The 15,755-nt window shown below is 38.7% G+C and overlaps 1 protein-coding gene across 3 annotated transcripts in view; it reads left to right on the forward strand.

The window, feature by feature from the left end:
* Positions 1-15,755, forward strand: part of LRIG3 (leucine rich repeats and immunoglobulin like domains 3) — a 48,518-nt gene that overhangs the window by 4,645 nt on the left and 28,118 nt on the right. For 2 of the 3 annotated variants that reach the window (XM_034935541.3, XM_063593033.1), the window contains exons 2-3: positions 1,712-1,783; positions 1,994-2,068. In XM_034935541.3, coding sequence (XP_034791432.2) covers positions 1,712-1,783; positions 1,994-2,068 — 147 coding nt within the window. Of the gene's footprint in view, positions 1-497; positions 611-1,711; positions 1,784-1,993; positions 2,069-15,755 lie in introns of those variants that run through there. The other variant, XM_063593032.1, reaches the window with a different exon arrangement.

The following is a 15,755-nucleotide window of genomic DNA, read 5'->3' on the forward strand; positions in this document are numbered from 1 at the left end:
GTGTTAAATATTAATGCCAGATTGCTTCCCCTTTCTTTTTAAGACCTGAAACAATAGGGGATGCAGTTTTACGCTGGCTCAATGCTCTTTAGTTAAGTGGGTCCAAATGAGACTTTCTGTTGACTCAGGCTACCTCCCAGGTGAAAGACTCTTTTCCTTGGTTGTTTTTTAAACCATGTGGGAAATCTGTGACTGTCTGGGGTGCTAAAAGCACACAGGTTTTGTTTGAATCCTAACGTGAGTTGTTGGGCTCACGGTTTCCTTGATGAACTCCAGATGGACTTGAGCTGGGCTGCGAGGGAAAGTGTCTGGCTCCAGCCAGCGTGGTGAGCATGCACAGCAGTGGTTGTAATTGCAGGATTTTTATAGTTTAAAGACTGTGCCAGATTTTTTTCATGTTATAACTCTACCAGAACAAATCTACTCATGTCTGTCACTGTCTGGTAGGTCTTTGGGCAAACATACTTCAAATAAAACCTTGCAGATTTTTTTTTTTTTTAGGTGAAAAAGAGAATCCAGGTTTATTCTCAAAACAGAAACTCAAAGACTGAAAGGAACTCTGATTTCTAATTGTTAACTAAACACTGAGTAACACTGTGCTTCTCTGGAGGTGATTTCTCTTTATTTATTTTTTAGGAGGGGTGTACTTATGCATATAACAAATAATTCATGCTTTTCTCCAATCAACTTTGGTTATTTAAAAAACTCCCTTTTAAACACCAAAAAAATTAGTATGGGTTGGATAACCCTTTCAGTGGGAAGCTTCAAGCCATACTATTTGTTATCCCAGTTTTTCATCACTCTGGAACCATTTCATTTTTATTACGCTATTTTGAAGGCACATAGTCAATGTGTTAACACATATGGGGAATATAACCAAGAATATTTGCTGGAATTTGTTCCATATTTTGAATCTTAGATGACTTTCTAGCCTAGAGTATTGTATATGTATGAGTTTGTTATTGTTTTTCATAGTAATGATGTTCTATGGAAATTGTTACTAAGTGAAATTGAGTTATTAAGAAGCACATTTATTTTAATGATTGAAATCTGTTCATAAGTTTTTGTGCAATCTGCTGAACTTTGTTAGATGGCGATGTGGTTTAAATTTTATATTATCAGATATTGATATTTGGGGAATTTAAGAAGGCAGAGGGTTCAGATTGTTTTCTACCCTCTCAACACTCACACACAAAATAATGCTTTAAATGATTTGGTGCTTTAACGCAGAGAAACAAATATGTATGCAAAGCAATTTCTGTTTTCCTTGACTGCAATAAGGACATTGATGCTTAAATGTATGACAATAAAAAGATTTCTATAGAGGCTTTAGTTTGAGCAACCTGCCTAATTAGCTCCTTTTCTTAAACCATGACGTCATCATATCAGGTTAGGAGTGGGGAGATGGGAGGCGGAAGCAGACCTGCCAGTTCACAAAAGATCTGTTCACCATGTGCCAAAAAGCACCTCTTAAAACATTTGTGTATTAAGTATTTGAAGTATTTGAATCTGCCAGTCTCCCTAAACTAATTTTGTCCTTGGAGCTTGTATTTTTGAGTTTGGCATTTTGGTTGCCATCTAGTTTGTGGACAGAATAGACCAATTATTTCTCCTGCTCCCACTAGTGTTCATAGAGATACTTCATAAGCCCAGTTAGCACTATTAGTGATGTTTAGAAATGACTTATAATTTTATTGTTGTTTTCTTATAGGGACTTAAGTCACAACAGATTACCTTTCATCAAGGCAAGTTCCATGAGCCACCTTCAAAGCCTTCGAGAAGTGTGAGTCTTCGTTATTTTGTTTTTAAGGTTTGAGTAAAATGCATTACCCCTTATACTATTTAACCGTAAGGAATTCTTGGATTATAGTAAGTTATTCAAAACTTTTAACTTGGGAGGTATCTTGAAATAATATGTAAAGTTTTCACCTCTGTGAATTACAGATTACCTAATCAGCTTTTCTTTTTCTTTTTTTTTTTTTGGCATTTGTAGGAAACTGAACAACAATGAATTGGAGACCATTCCAAATCTGGGACCAGTCTCGGCAAATATTACACTTCTCTCCTTGTAAGTGAATATCAGCAGAATTCCTCATGTATGTTTGCAGGAACCTTGAGTGGGAGTTCCATAGGGACTAGCATAGAGATCTTAGAAGAAAAAATGGAATTTTTTTTTCAGGGCATAGTAAAGATACGCGCTTTAAATTGGTTAACTTGTTTTCTAGCCTCTAACTCTCTCACCGCTAAATTTCATGTATTCTTATAACAACACACTTTACACTTTGCTGTTGTTGCCGAACTGGTCTTCGAGATTCAAAGAGGCCAGCTTTACACCATAGAAATGTGTATTTTATCGTATTCTGTAGACTAGGACTTTAATTCTGGTATCGCTCAATGGTTGGCATGGGGATCTGTGGGTTATGTATTACGTAGTTCCTAGTGGAGAATGATCAGAGTTGCTTTGTGAGGAGAAACCGGAGTTGAGAATAAGCCATTGGAGTATCCTCTTTTAAGTGTGGTACCTGCAGTGGAAATCAGAGTTCAGAGACATCAACTCAAAAAAAGTAAATATGTGACTGAAGACAGAAATAACTTTGCAGGTTGTTTTGCAAATATGAGTTTTCAAATACAATTAAGGTTGTACCAAGTTTTCTGTATTTTTAGTGTAGGTAACGTTGTATATACATGCACTGACGTAGGTTTTGGAATAATTTTGACTTTCAGCATTTAAAGGTAGCATTTAGAATGCCTGTGGTTTAATTTCTAAAATCTAATTAGCTTACCACCTTAATCTTAAATAATTTAAAAATATATTTAAGCTACTGATGTTAAAAAATGTTTTTCTTTAAGCAACTTAAGGAAAAAACCACCATTGTTAGTTGCTTCTGAGAGAGGTGTTGGGAGGGTTGAAATTATACAGTAAATTTCAGGAAAGCTGTTCAATTAATAGAGTGATCACTACCCAATTGCTTACATCTGGTGATTTATAGAGGTTTGTTTTTACTGAGGGCCCAGGTCAGCTAAGTCACGGGTGCAGCCGCTGTGTCTGCTTTCCTCTGTTTGAATAAGAGCTAAGTGACATTTGATACTGATGTGGTTTTTCCAAAGATCAGAAACAGAAAGGAATGAAAGAAAAAGCAGTCGGTATTTGACAAATAAACACTGTATTTAAAAAACATTTTTATGCTAGCATAAATACCTTTTTTCTTTGTCTTTTACAATTGCTTAAAATTTTAGAATCTAAATGGAGTGCTGGTTTTGGTATCGTAAACATCTGCAGCTATTCTTGTTTGACCAAGGTGGCCTTTTTAAATTCCACTTTGCTCTTGCTGTCCTCGCACTGCATATTGGCAGGTTCTGTCAGTATGTTTAAGAGAGCTTGAGGGTCATGGCATACTTCATGGCTGAGAGGATCTGCAGTGCAGTTTTGTAATCTGGGCGGCATGGGGAAAGCAGTCTACTCTTTGGCATGGTATAGCGTTGAGAGCATTAAGAACTTGTGAGGAAGTTAGAAAATTATAAGTAACCTAGTGTTTTATACTTTTTTTTTTTTTTTGAGACAGAGTCTTGCTGTGTTGCCCAGGCTGGAGTGCAGTGGCACGATCTCGGCTCACTGTAAGCTCCGCCTCCTGGGTTCACACCATTCTCCTGCCTCAGCCTCCCAAGTAGCTGGGACTACAGGCATCCGCCACTACGCCCGGCTAGTTTTTTGTATTTTTAGTAGAGAGGGGGTTTCACCGTGTTAGCCAGGATGGTCTCGATCTCCTGACCTCGTAATCCTCCCGCCTCGGCCTCCCAAAGTGTTGGGATTACAGGTGTGAGCCACTGCGCCCAGCCGCTAGTGTTTTACACTTTAACGTTATAATTAGAAAGCTACAATGATCTCTCAAAAGTTAGAAACTTGTGCTCCTTTAAAATTTGTCCTCTTCTCCATATTGTTTTTGTGTTTCACTTTAGCAAGTGCTGGGTGTGAAATCACCCTGAATAATTTCACTTTCTTTCTCCTTAATGTGTTACAATACCTCTGGCCAGTGATTGCTTTGTTCGTCTCACATAATGATACATCCAATGTGTTACCTAGATTACATAGACTCTGCGAAGAGTAATTTATATCATGGGCCTGATAATTCAATGTGGAGAGTAAAAACTTCTTTTTATACCTATGAAATATCTTGAAAAATTTACCTCTCTGGTTGTTTTCATCTACGAATGTTTTGTTTCCTCCTGCAGGCTTGATTGGATATTGTAATATACAATCATTGTTTCTCAAGTACTTTTAATTTGTGTTGTGTAGAGTAAAACATTTTCTTTTATATAGAAACACTTGAAAATAAAGCTAAAAATGAGTTCTGAAATGCTTTTCTGAGATTTAAAAAAATCTGTTAAGTGACATATATATATAACGTGACACAGATTGAAAACTTGCTGTAGCATCACAATTAAATCTCATATCTTTCAAAGTAGTTTTTAGAATGATTTGACTTTCATATTAAGAGTTTTTTGTGGTTGTTTTTTGTTTGTATCTTTTACATTTTGCAGAGGAAAACATTTTTATGAGTTATTTGCACAGGTTAAATAGTTTGAAAGCTTGTGTGTAAAGAAAATGAGTAATTAGTTGAAGTCTTAACCATAGGATTTAATATTACTGCTCCATACTCTTTCTACTCTGTGCCATGAAGACCCCTCCCTGCTGGAGGGGCTGCATGCAGAGAAGACTGTCCTGGTGAGACTTTTGTCTTCTCTTAGCTATAGGAGCCAGGAGCTGATAATTAGATCAAAGGGTACCGCATGTCCAGAGACAAATTCAGTTAGGGACCTATTCTCATAATATCAGGGAATCTGGGATGATAGGAATCTGCGATAATCTTCCCACTAACAAAGCTCATCTCTAACCTTTTTAGGAATCTTTTAGCATGCACAAGGCCTGAATAGACATGCTTTCCTTTGAGTCCCACACAGAACTAGCTCAGAAGTCAACCAATGTGCTAGGTGCAAGGCATGATTTGTATGTTTTTTAAATTTTTCTCTCACAATATCCTAGCTATTGCAGGATGACATATTTTAAAAGAAGTGGAATAGTCTTTGGAATGAACATATCTTACAGTAAAACTCTATTGACCTGGCTTACATGAGGGAGTTGATTTTTCTGAATGTATGAACTCTGGCTTTGCGTGGTGTGGAATGACCTGCTCGAGCATTGGACATGATTGAAATCTGTGCCTTGGGTTAGGGAAGTTTGAATCTGTGAGTTCTACAGCATTGTAGTTGAACAAAAGAGCCTTGTTGGTTATTAAATGGAGCTAGTTGGGTCTTAGTCTTGATGCTAATGGTTTATATAGTGTTACCCAGCATGCAGATGCTTGCCTGGTGTCCTAAAGTTGAAGAATGTTAGGTCAGTGACTGTCAGAGAGGCACCTAGGGTACTTGTTTTTTTTTGTTTTTGTTTTTGTTTTTTTTGAGACGGAGTCTCGCAGTGTCACCCAGGCTGGAGTGCAGTGGCTCAATCTCAGCTCACTGCAAGCTCCGCTGCCCGGGTTCACGCCATTCTCTTGCCTCAGCCTCCCCAGCAGCTGGGACTACAGGCGCATGCCGCCACACCCAGTTAATTTTTGTATTTTTAGTAGAGATGGGGTTTCACCGTGTTAGCCAGGATGGTCTCGATCTCCTGACCTCATGATCCGCCTGCCTCAGCCTCCCAGAGTGCTGGGATTAAAGGCGTGAGCCACCGCGCCCTGCCAGGGTACTGGTTAGATTATCAGACACTATCCCTAGAGATTCTAAATTAGTAGATTTGGGTGGGGCCCAGGAGTATCCATTTTAACATATGCAATATTCTTATCAGATATTGCATAAATATTTCTAGAATTACTGATAAAGGTCATATCATAATCAACTAAGCCTTTTCTCTTTATTTCTTATCTCAAAAGTAAAGCATTTCTTAGTCCATCATTGTCTTTATAGCCTGTCATCTTCCCAGAGGTGACATTGTCATCATTCCAGAGAGGTTATATATATTGATTACCTTTGCTGGTAGGACACCAAAACATGTACTCTACCAATGGAAAGCCATTGAAGAGATGTAAAGCGGAATGACATGATCAGATCTGCTATTTGAAAATGTCATACTGTCTTTAGTGTGGCAAATGACCTGGAGGTGGCAGGAGGATGGTTTAGAGGGGCAGATAATTAAACCACATGACGGTTGAGAAGCCATGGTGGCCTGTTCTCCAGTGAAGTCACGTCAGTAGAACAGTGATTAAAAGTAAAGCTCAAGTCAGGTGGCCTGGAATTAACTTCTGGCTCCACCCTTTGCCAGGTTTGTAACCTTGGGCAAGTTACTGACTGACTGTGTCAGTCATCTCTAAAATGAGAGTAATGCTGATGTCTATCTCATAGAATTATTGTGAAGATACAGGGAATACAGGTAAAGCTGTCTTGCATGTACTGAGTGCTCAGTGAATGTGAGCTGTGATAAGGATGACGATTCATTCAACTACAATGTTTTGAGTATCTACTATGTACCAAGCCCTCTTTTAAGTGCTAGGACACCCAGTGAAAAAGCATACAAACTCCCTCTTACCCTGACGCCTGAGGCTTCCATTCTAGTGAGGAGAGAAAAATAAATGAAGCAAAGAAAAGATAACATCACTTCATGATCAATGCTATGAAGGGAAAGAAAGGAGAATGAAGGGATTAGAGAGCTCTGGCAATTGTTCTTTAATGTAGTCAGGAAAGGCACATATTTACCAAATCCTACTATGTTCTGGGTACTGTTTAAGATTAGGATTCAGAAAGCAGACAGGAATCCCTGCCCTCTATAGCTGACCTGCTCATGGAAGGAGAAACACAAAAAATAAATAAGAGATGTGATCAGAAGGGGATTAAGTGCTGGAGAGAAGCAGCAGGGAAGAAGTGTCGGAAGCATGTGGCCAAAGAGGGGTTTTAGTTTTAAATGGGGATGTAGAGAAAGGCTTGCCAGGAGGAAGATACTTGAATCGGGGACTGAAAGTGAGGGAGGGAGTTGTGTGTGTTTCTGGGGACATTGAGTCATCTCTGCTGAGCCTGCCCTGCCACATTCAGGCCCATCTTACCTTGTATATCCAACTTACACAGTAATTAAATAATTTTGTTTATATTTTTCTCCTCTGCTGTATTTTGAGGCCTCTGTAGCTAACTCTTCTTTTCCTCAGCACTTAATGCAGGTATATGGCATAAGTTAGTGCTTAATTAATGTATGAATTACATTATCTATGAATGTATGAATTAAAGAATATTCATGGAATAACCACATGCTGCTGCACTTAGCGTAATTCAGACAGATCTCCTTCTGTACACTTAGATTAAACCAGTGGCTAAAGATTTACAGTGGCAACAGCATACCTATGTTTTACATAACTTGTGTTCAACTATGCATGCTTGAGAAAATAATAATAATTCTGACAATAGCAGCAATAATTAAAAGGAAAAAAAGAACAAGAGAAGTCACTTAACACAAGGATTCAGCTGACCACCCTAGCTGGTGAGTGCATGCCCTGGAGTATGTATGAGGTGGGAAATAAAAGCCCTCTTTCCCATATGCCTTTCTAAGCATGAATATCTCAGCCCACTGAGGGTGACTTTGGTGTTCAGGCATACAGCTTTTTCACAGCCCCCGTGCCCTTCACATTTCTGAACTACTTTAACAGGCCCTGAACTAAAAATTTAAAATGCACAACAGTGACAAAACCCTCCTCTTTCCACATTGATCTCTTCCCACACTGAAGGAAAACTGCCCATGTTAGATTCATTGAGAGGGAAAGACTGTCTACATAAAGTACCTTGCTGGTGTCATAAGAGATCTTCAAGGGTGTGTTGATGATACATGGTTTTCCGCCATCTGCTGGCTTGGAACCTAATGCTGCGAGATGTGGTTCCATCATATCATGCATCCTTCTGTATTGGAGATGCTTTGGGGGTGTAGGAAATTAGGACAGTCATGCCCATTGCTGTGCTACAGAGATCAATACTGGGTGGTAGGGAGTATTGGCAATTTGTATGTCATTAACTATAGTTATTGTAGAATCCCAAGGATGGCGATTTTTCTTTTCCAGTTTTGAAGGTTTCACAAGCACAGCATGTGTAGTCTCTAATGACATGGTCACACATCTCCTTCCAGGGTCCAACTTTTATCTTAGCGAGCTCTCAATCCCCTCAGCCCACTACAGTCTCAGACACACAGAAGGTGCTCACTAAGAATCGAGTAGACGAGAGAAATCACGGGCCCTTGTGCGTTAGAAGAGAGCCCTGAGCTGGAAATTGGACTCACAGATGCACAGGTTTTCGTCTCGTCTCACACTACTAACCTGTCTGACCTTAGACAGACTTAATTAACTTTTCTTTGTTTATCTGTGAAAACAGTCTAAGATGTCTGCCCATCTCTCTCCTGGGGTTCCGGTAAAGGATCAAATGGCATAATGTACATGAAAGAGTTCTGAAAGTGTGAGCGCCGGCAGCTGCTGCTTTTGCATTGTGGTGGGCTTGGCAGAGGAGCAGAGACTGGAGGCAGTGGGCCAAAGTGGATTCTTGAATGGGAGGGTCACAGGAGGAATGCAGGATTTAGAAACATTATCCTGGCAGCAAGAGATGAGGGAAGGAAAAACCATTTTGCATTGGGGGTGAATTTTCAGGAAAACTCTCTTCATGGTTCCTAATAATTTTGGTGGGTACTCAATTATAAATAACAACAATATTTGTAGCCTGAGGGCTTTTGTATCTATAAGGTGAATTTCAAGCTCTTCAGAATGCCCAGCAACAATGCCTACTGTGTGCTAAGTGCTAGGGAACAAGGAAAAATAGGATTTGGCCTCCACTTTCAAGGTGCTCTGAACAAGAGAGAAGACAGACGGTAAAGACATAGCACACGTGGAGTGTGCCTGGGACAGTGGAAGATGCCTGGGCATGTACCAGCACATAGGTTTCAGGATGTGTGGAGCATGAGGGGAAGTGAGGTGGAGAAGGAAGGAAACTTGTGTGAGTTTGCAGGGATCAGCTCAGGAAGCTTCTTCCATGCTTAGGTGGTTTGCATGTTTGGGGAGTCTTCATTGAAGACTTTTTTTTTTTTTTTTAAAGCAGGGGAATAAAATGACTACAGTTAAGCAAAGAATCTACTTTTCTCCTTGTGTTTGATAGTACTAAAGGTCATTTCATTTTCATTCATTAAAGTCATTTAATTTTCAAAATCAAGTGGATAAAAACAAATAAATGTGGCTTTGATAATAATTTTGACTTGCCAAATGCCTCTTTTCCATTGACCCCTGGAGCTGTTCAGTGTTGTGAGCCCTACCATGTGTTAGGGCCACATCTCTTTTTCTCACAAAGGGAAACTGGCCACGAGGTGGGAGTCATAGGAGCGTTGGCTTATGAATGATGAATAGGGTAGAGTTGGCCATAGTGATCACAAATCAGATCTGCAATATTCTGCTATTTATATACTGAACCCAGCACCATATTAAGTGAGAATTTCATTCATAAGCGTGCATTTCTCATTACATTCCAAAAATCAGACCATGAAAAAAACAACTTTGGGAAACATTTGAGAGACTGTTGCTTGAGTACATGGCACAGAGTTTATTTAATTCATCAAACTCAACATATAACTTTAAAGTAATATTGACATTTTAATATGCTCTGAATTCAGAGGTGAAGTTGCAAAGAGGGAAAGCAAGCATTAAATGTGTTTTCAAGTGAGGGTATCTCTTAGTCACGTGCAGTAGAGCGCAAATAGTTGCTGCCTTTTTAAAAAAAGGGAACTTTTATAACTCAGTATTTGAAAAGTGGTCATCAGTTTTTCATATTAATTATGGAAGTTGAGGAGCAGCTTTAGCCACAGTCAGAACTTAAGTTTCTGGGGAAATTGGAGAGTTTTGTTTTTATTAAGTGGACAGAAACCATATCCCATCCTTATACTCTGATCTGAGTATAGAGAAACCCATGGAATTTGACATCTTTACTGCCAAATTTATCTAGGACGTGTGCTGTCCTGATGCAGATGAATGGGCTGTTTGCTTCACATGTAAAGGACATCATTTTATTACAGGTTGTCCTAGTTCATTTTCTGTGCTTATAACAGAATACCTGAAACCTATGCAGAAAGCTATACAGAATACCTATAGAGTCTTTAATTTATGAAGAAAAGGAATTTATTTCTTATTGTGGAGGCTGAGAAGTCCAAGGTTGATGGGCCTCATTTGGGGAACCTTTTTGCTGGTGGGGACTCTGCAGAATCCCTAAGCCGGTGTAGGGCATCTTGTGTCAAGGGGGCCTGAACACGATAGCTCAGGTGTCTCTTCCTCTTATAAAGCTACCAGTCTCACTCCCATGATAGCTCATTAATCTATTAAACCATTAATTCATCAATAGACTAATCCATTCACGAGGGTAGAGCCCTCATGACGCAATCACTTCTTAAAGGGCCTATCGGTACGACCACATTGAACATTACATTTCAACATGAGTTTTGGAGAGGACACATGTTAAAACCACAGCAGGGGACTGCAACCTTCACCAGTACATACAAACCAGATATTACGTTTAATGGAAATAAACTTATGAAGCTCAAGTCTTACAAAATAAACACATAAACGTCTTAATATGATAAGTTGTAATCTTTTATTGGATTTTAAATGTTTTATAGATGACTTACACATAAAAGAGAGTTTACCATACACAGAGCTGTATTTGTGACAAACACTGTAAGTTTATCTTCACATTTAAATATAAACTGGCCCCCAGAATTCAAGGTTGCTAGGTTTTTGAATTCTCAATTTAGAATGGCTGTATTTGACACATAAATTTGTAATTGCTGCATGATTCCTTAAACCCTTCAACAGTTCCCATTGCTCTTAGGTGAAGAAAAAAATCCTTCTCAAGACATACAATGCTCTGCATGATTTGCATCCTGTTGGCCCATTGAGCAGTCTCTGGAGTCACTCCTCAGTTCTCCAGATGTGCCAGGTTGTTCCAGCCCTGTGTTCTTTTGCATACGTATTTCCCACTGCCTAGAATACTCACCCTGCCTGCACTGTTTAAATCAAGACTCTTAGGTTTCCCCTTATACATTTTTATATCTTCTTTATTATAATGTCTACTTCATCATCATATAAGTAATTGTATTTTTTACTCATCTATTTGTTATTCTTTTAAAAGTTTCCCCCACCAAAATGAAATTTTACAGCAGCTGAGATCATGTCTGTTATTTTCCCCATTGCAACCCTGGTATGTAGCATAGTGCCTGGCCCATGGTGGATGCTCAGTACATGTGTGTTGGATGAATGAATGGATGGCTTAGTCCAGATTAATATATATGGGTAACTTTTCTGTTCCTGTGTCTCCATTGTTTTCCTTAATAAGACTTGGTTTTTCCAAGGTAATGACAGTTTTAGATTTGACAATGACCCATTTTGGGCAACCTTTCTGTGGTGTTTCTTGAAGCCCGTAAAATTCATTCCCACCTGCATGACTTGACTTTTCAGTATAGCTTGACACAAAAACTCTTGTATTACCGATATTTATCCTGAACCCACACTATTCCCTCATGCCCTCTCTCACCTTCATTCTAGTAATAGCCATTTCAGTTGGTGCTTTAAAGTATCAGGTACAGCTTCTACCAAGAGACTTCTCTGTGCCAAAAGGAGACTTGTTCTACCAAGAGAGACAAGACAATAAAGCTACAGCCAGTTTCTTTTCATGATTGGGATGGCAAGATTCAACATGTGTCTCTGTCCTGGCCTAGTTATTTTTCCCCCTTCTCTGCCTTATTTTGGTTTCTCAGTTGTCTTCTATAGGGCAGAGGTTCAGGGTCCTCATTTGATAGAGACCAAAGCAATGAAACAGAGCTCTAGCAGTACCACCTCCTCTCTCTTTGGCTGAAAGTTGCTTAAGTACTAAATTTAAAACATGAAAGAAAAGGCAATTCTTCACAGAATTGGAAAAAACTACTTTAAAGTTCATATGGAACCAAAAAAGAGCCCGCATCGCCAAGTCAATCCTAAGCCAAAAGAACAAAGCTGGAGGCATCATGCTACCTGACTTCAAACTATACTACAAGGCTACAGTCACCAAAACAGCATGGTACTGGTACCAAAACAGAGATATAGATCAATGGAACAGAACAGAGCCCTCAGAAATAACGCCGCATGTCTACAACTATCTGATCTTTGACAAACCTGAGAAAAACAAGCAATGGGGAAAGGATTCCCTATTTAATAAATGGTGCTGGGAAAACTGGCTAGCCATATGTAGAAAGCTGAAACTGGATCCCTTCCTTACACCTTATACAAAAATTAATTCAAGATGGATTAAAGACTTAAACGTTAGACCTAAAACCATAAAAACCCTAGAAGAAAACCTAGGCATTACCATTCAGGACATAGGCATGGGCAAGGACTTCATGTCTAAAACACCAAAAGCAATGTCAACAAAAGCCAAAATTGACAAATGGGATCGAATTAAACTAAAGAGCTTCTGCACAGCAAAAGAAACTACCATCAGAGTGAACAGACAACCTGCAAAATGGGAGAAAATTTTTGCAACCTACTCATCTGACAAAGGGCTAATATCCAGAATCCACAATGAACTCAAACAAATTTACAAGAAAAAAACAAACAACCCCATCAAAAAGTGGGCAAAGGATATGAACAGACGCTTCTCAAAAGAAGACATTTATGCAGCCAAAAGACAAGAAAAAATGCTCATCATCACTGGCCATCAGAGAAATGCAAATCAAAACCACAATGAGATACCATCTCACACCAGTTAGAATGGCAATCATTAAAAAGTCAGGAAACAACAGGTGCTGGAGAGGATGTGGAGAAATAGGAACACTTTTACACTGTTGGTGGGACTGTAAACTAGTTCAACCTTTGTGGAAGTCAGTGTGGCCATTCCTCAGGGATCTAGAACTAGAAATACCATTTGACCCAGCCATCCCATTACTGGGTATATACCCAAAGGACTATAAATCATGCTGCTATAAAGACACATGCACACATATGTTTATTGTGGCACTATTCACAATAGCAAAGACTTGGAACCAACCCAAATGTCCAACAATGATAGACTAGATTAAGAAAATGTGGCACGTATACACCATGGAATACTATGCAGCCATAAAATAGGATGAGTTCATGTCCTTTGTAGGGACATGGATGAAATTGGAAATCATCATTCTCAGTAAACTATCACAAGGACAAAAAACCAAACACCGCATGTTCTCACTCATAGATGGGAATTGAACAATGAGAACACATGGACACAGGAAGGGGAACATGTTGAACACTCTGGGGACTGTTGTGGGGTGGGGGGAGGGAGGAGGGATAGCATTAGGACATATAACTAATGCTAAATGACGAGTTAATGGGTGCAGCACACCAGCATGGCACATGTATACATATGTAACTAACCTGCACATTGTGCACATGTACCCTAAAACTTAAAGTATTATAATAATGAAAAAATAAAAAAAGAAAAAAAAAGAAAAGGCAATTATAAATATAAACACCTCCTTTCTAATACTTAAAATCACCTGCCTGCCGTCTCCGTGTCTCTCATATAGCTTTATTGAGCAGATAGAGCAGTCTCTAGAGTGAGGTGGAAGGCAAAATGAAATATTAAGATAACATTCATGCTGCAGGTACCATACAGTGTAGGATAAACATAGTAGACATTCTTCGACTGTCATTTTTAGTGTGCATGAGCAATTTTAACCATTTTTAAAATAAGAAATTATGAAATAGAATCAAAATGAGCATTTTTTTTACATTTTTTTTTAAGAATAAGATGCTTTTGAATTGAGTCACATCGCTTTGTGATCCCACACAAAGTATCGACCTAGGATAGAGGACAGTACTCTTCAAAGATGAATGGATGTTTACAGACTCAGGGAAGTAGTCAATTAATTGTATAAATCTCTCTTTCTCTTATTCTCCTCTGGCCTTTCCTGTCTTAATTTCCTCCGTACAGTTGCCATGTAAATTTCAAAGAAAAAGTGAAAGGAGTTAGGAACAGCTTGCTATATTATATTATATAACTGGTTATAACCCATTTGTTGATAGTTTAGTGCGTTGTTGCATAGTTCTAGTAACTTGGAATCAGAAGAGACATTTTTCTCTGCAGAGAAATCCCTGGAAGGGTGGTTGTCTGACCGCCCTCTCCTTAATCACTTCTAAGAACGAAAGCTCATTCTTGGGGAGCAGCCTTTCCATAGTGACTAATTCTAATTGCTAGGTCTTGTTATACGTTAAGCAGAGGTCTACCCTTCAGCAGCTTCTACCTGTTGTCGTTCTGTGTGCTAGAGAGAGCAGTTCTCTTTTCTGCATAATTCTTGTGAGTCTTAAAATATGAGATTTTCTTAAAGCATTCCCTTCTCCTGGGTTAAATTCTCATTCCCATTTCTTGTATGACATGGGGTATAGACAAGTGCTGTCCAATGGCACTTTCTGCAGTGATGGAAATGTTCTGTATCTGTGCTGTACCCGGTGGTAGCCACTAGACACATGAATATTGAACACTTAAAATGTGGCTAGTGTGACCCAGGAATTGAATTTTCAGTGTAAATTTAAATAGCCACTCATAACTAGTGGCTGTTATACTGGAAAATGCAAGTCTAAAGCCTTAAAGTCCGCTCCATCACACACCTGTCTGGCATGGCAGTATAAACACAATGGCCAGAACAAGGTAACTGAGATGTGGTCTGACTTATACAGAATATGGTGGGGTCATCTCTCAACCAGAATACCAGACATTAATGAAGTTTCAGATTATATTAGCATTTTAAGTACCATGTTGTATTATTGGCTCATACTGAGTTTGTAGTCAGCTGTTATTAGTAAGCTTGTTGTCACTTTTCATAAGAATTGCTTTTATGTGGGCCTTGTAAAAATGCCTGATTAAAATTCCAAAACACTGCCTTATCCCAGCTCAATTCTCATCTTGCTTTTTGAGCATATTTTAGTACATTGAGAGGTTTTGGATCACGATTCATCAAATATGTGAATTACACTTTTAGTTTTGTGGCATTTGCACTTGGTCATTCACATCTCTATGTTCATACAAATGTCGACAGCACGGGGCCACAGTAGCTGCCACCAGCTGCTTCCCTAAAGGTTAATGCCAGTCTGTGAATAAAGACAAAGGATGTGAACTCACCTGCCTATGTGATAATTGTCACCACATTTTCTATGCCTTATTCACAAGGACAAGATAAATACTCGGGTGAAATAAAGCTATTCTGTGTCTGCATTCTGGTCCGTTGGTCTGTGTACGATATCAGAAAATAAAATGAAATTAGTTTAACTGAATGTGTTTATATGGAATCAACTGTCTATATGATAACTGATGCAGTGTTTTCTGGTTTGTACTATCATCTGAAGTGAAAATTCTTTATGTAGGCTAATTTTAAAAAATACACAAATCTAAGCTGAATTTTTTTTCAGTAAAACAGACTATAGTAACTTAATGGTTTTATTTTAGTGTTTAGAGAAAAACTGGTTTCATTCGTTGAATTTCTATTGAAGGCGTGCTATTAAGCATGATGGACTGAGTGCATTTATTTCACTCTGCTCCTTCCTAAAATCCCTTTAAAATAAAAGTAAAAGAATAAAAAAGTGCATACCAACGGGAGCAAAGAGAAAATAGAGAACATGAAGAGAAGATACAGTTCAAATGAAAGATGCCATACAAATTTTGCAAGCAAATGGATAAATTGTAACTGACTTAAA

This window comes from Pan paniscus, chromosome 10 (assembly GCF_029289425.2).
Source record: "Pan paniscus chromosome 10, NHGRI_mPanPan1-v2.0_pri, whole genome shotgun sequence".
In the NCBI taxonomy this organism is placed as follows: Eukaryota; Metazoa; Chordata; class Mammalia; order Primates; family Hominidae; genus Pan; species Pan paniscus.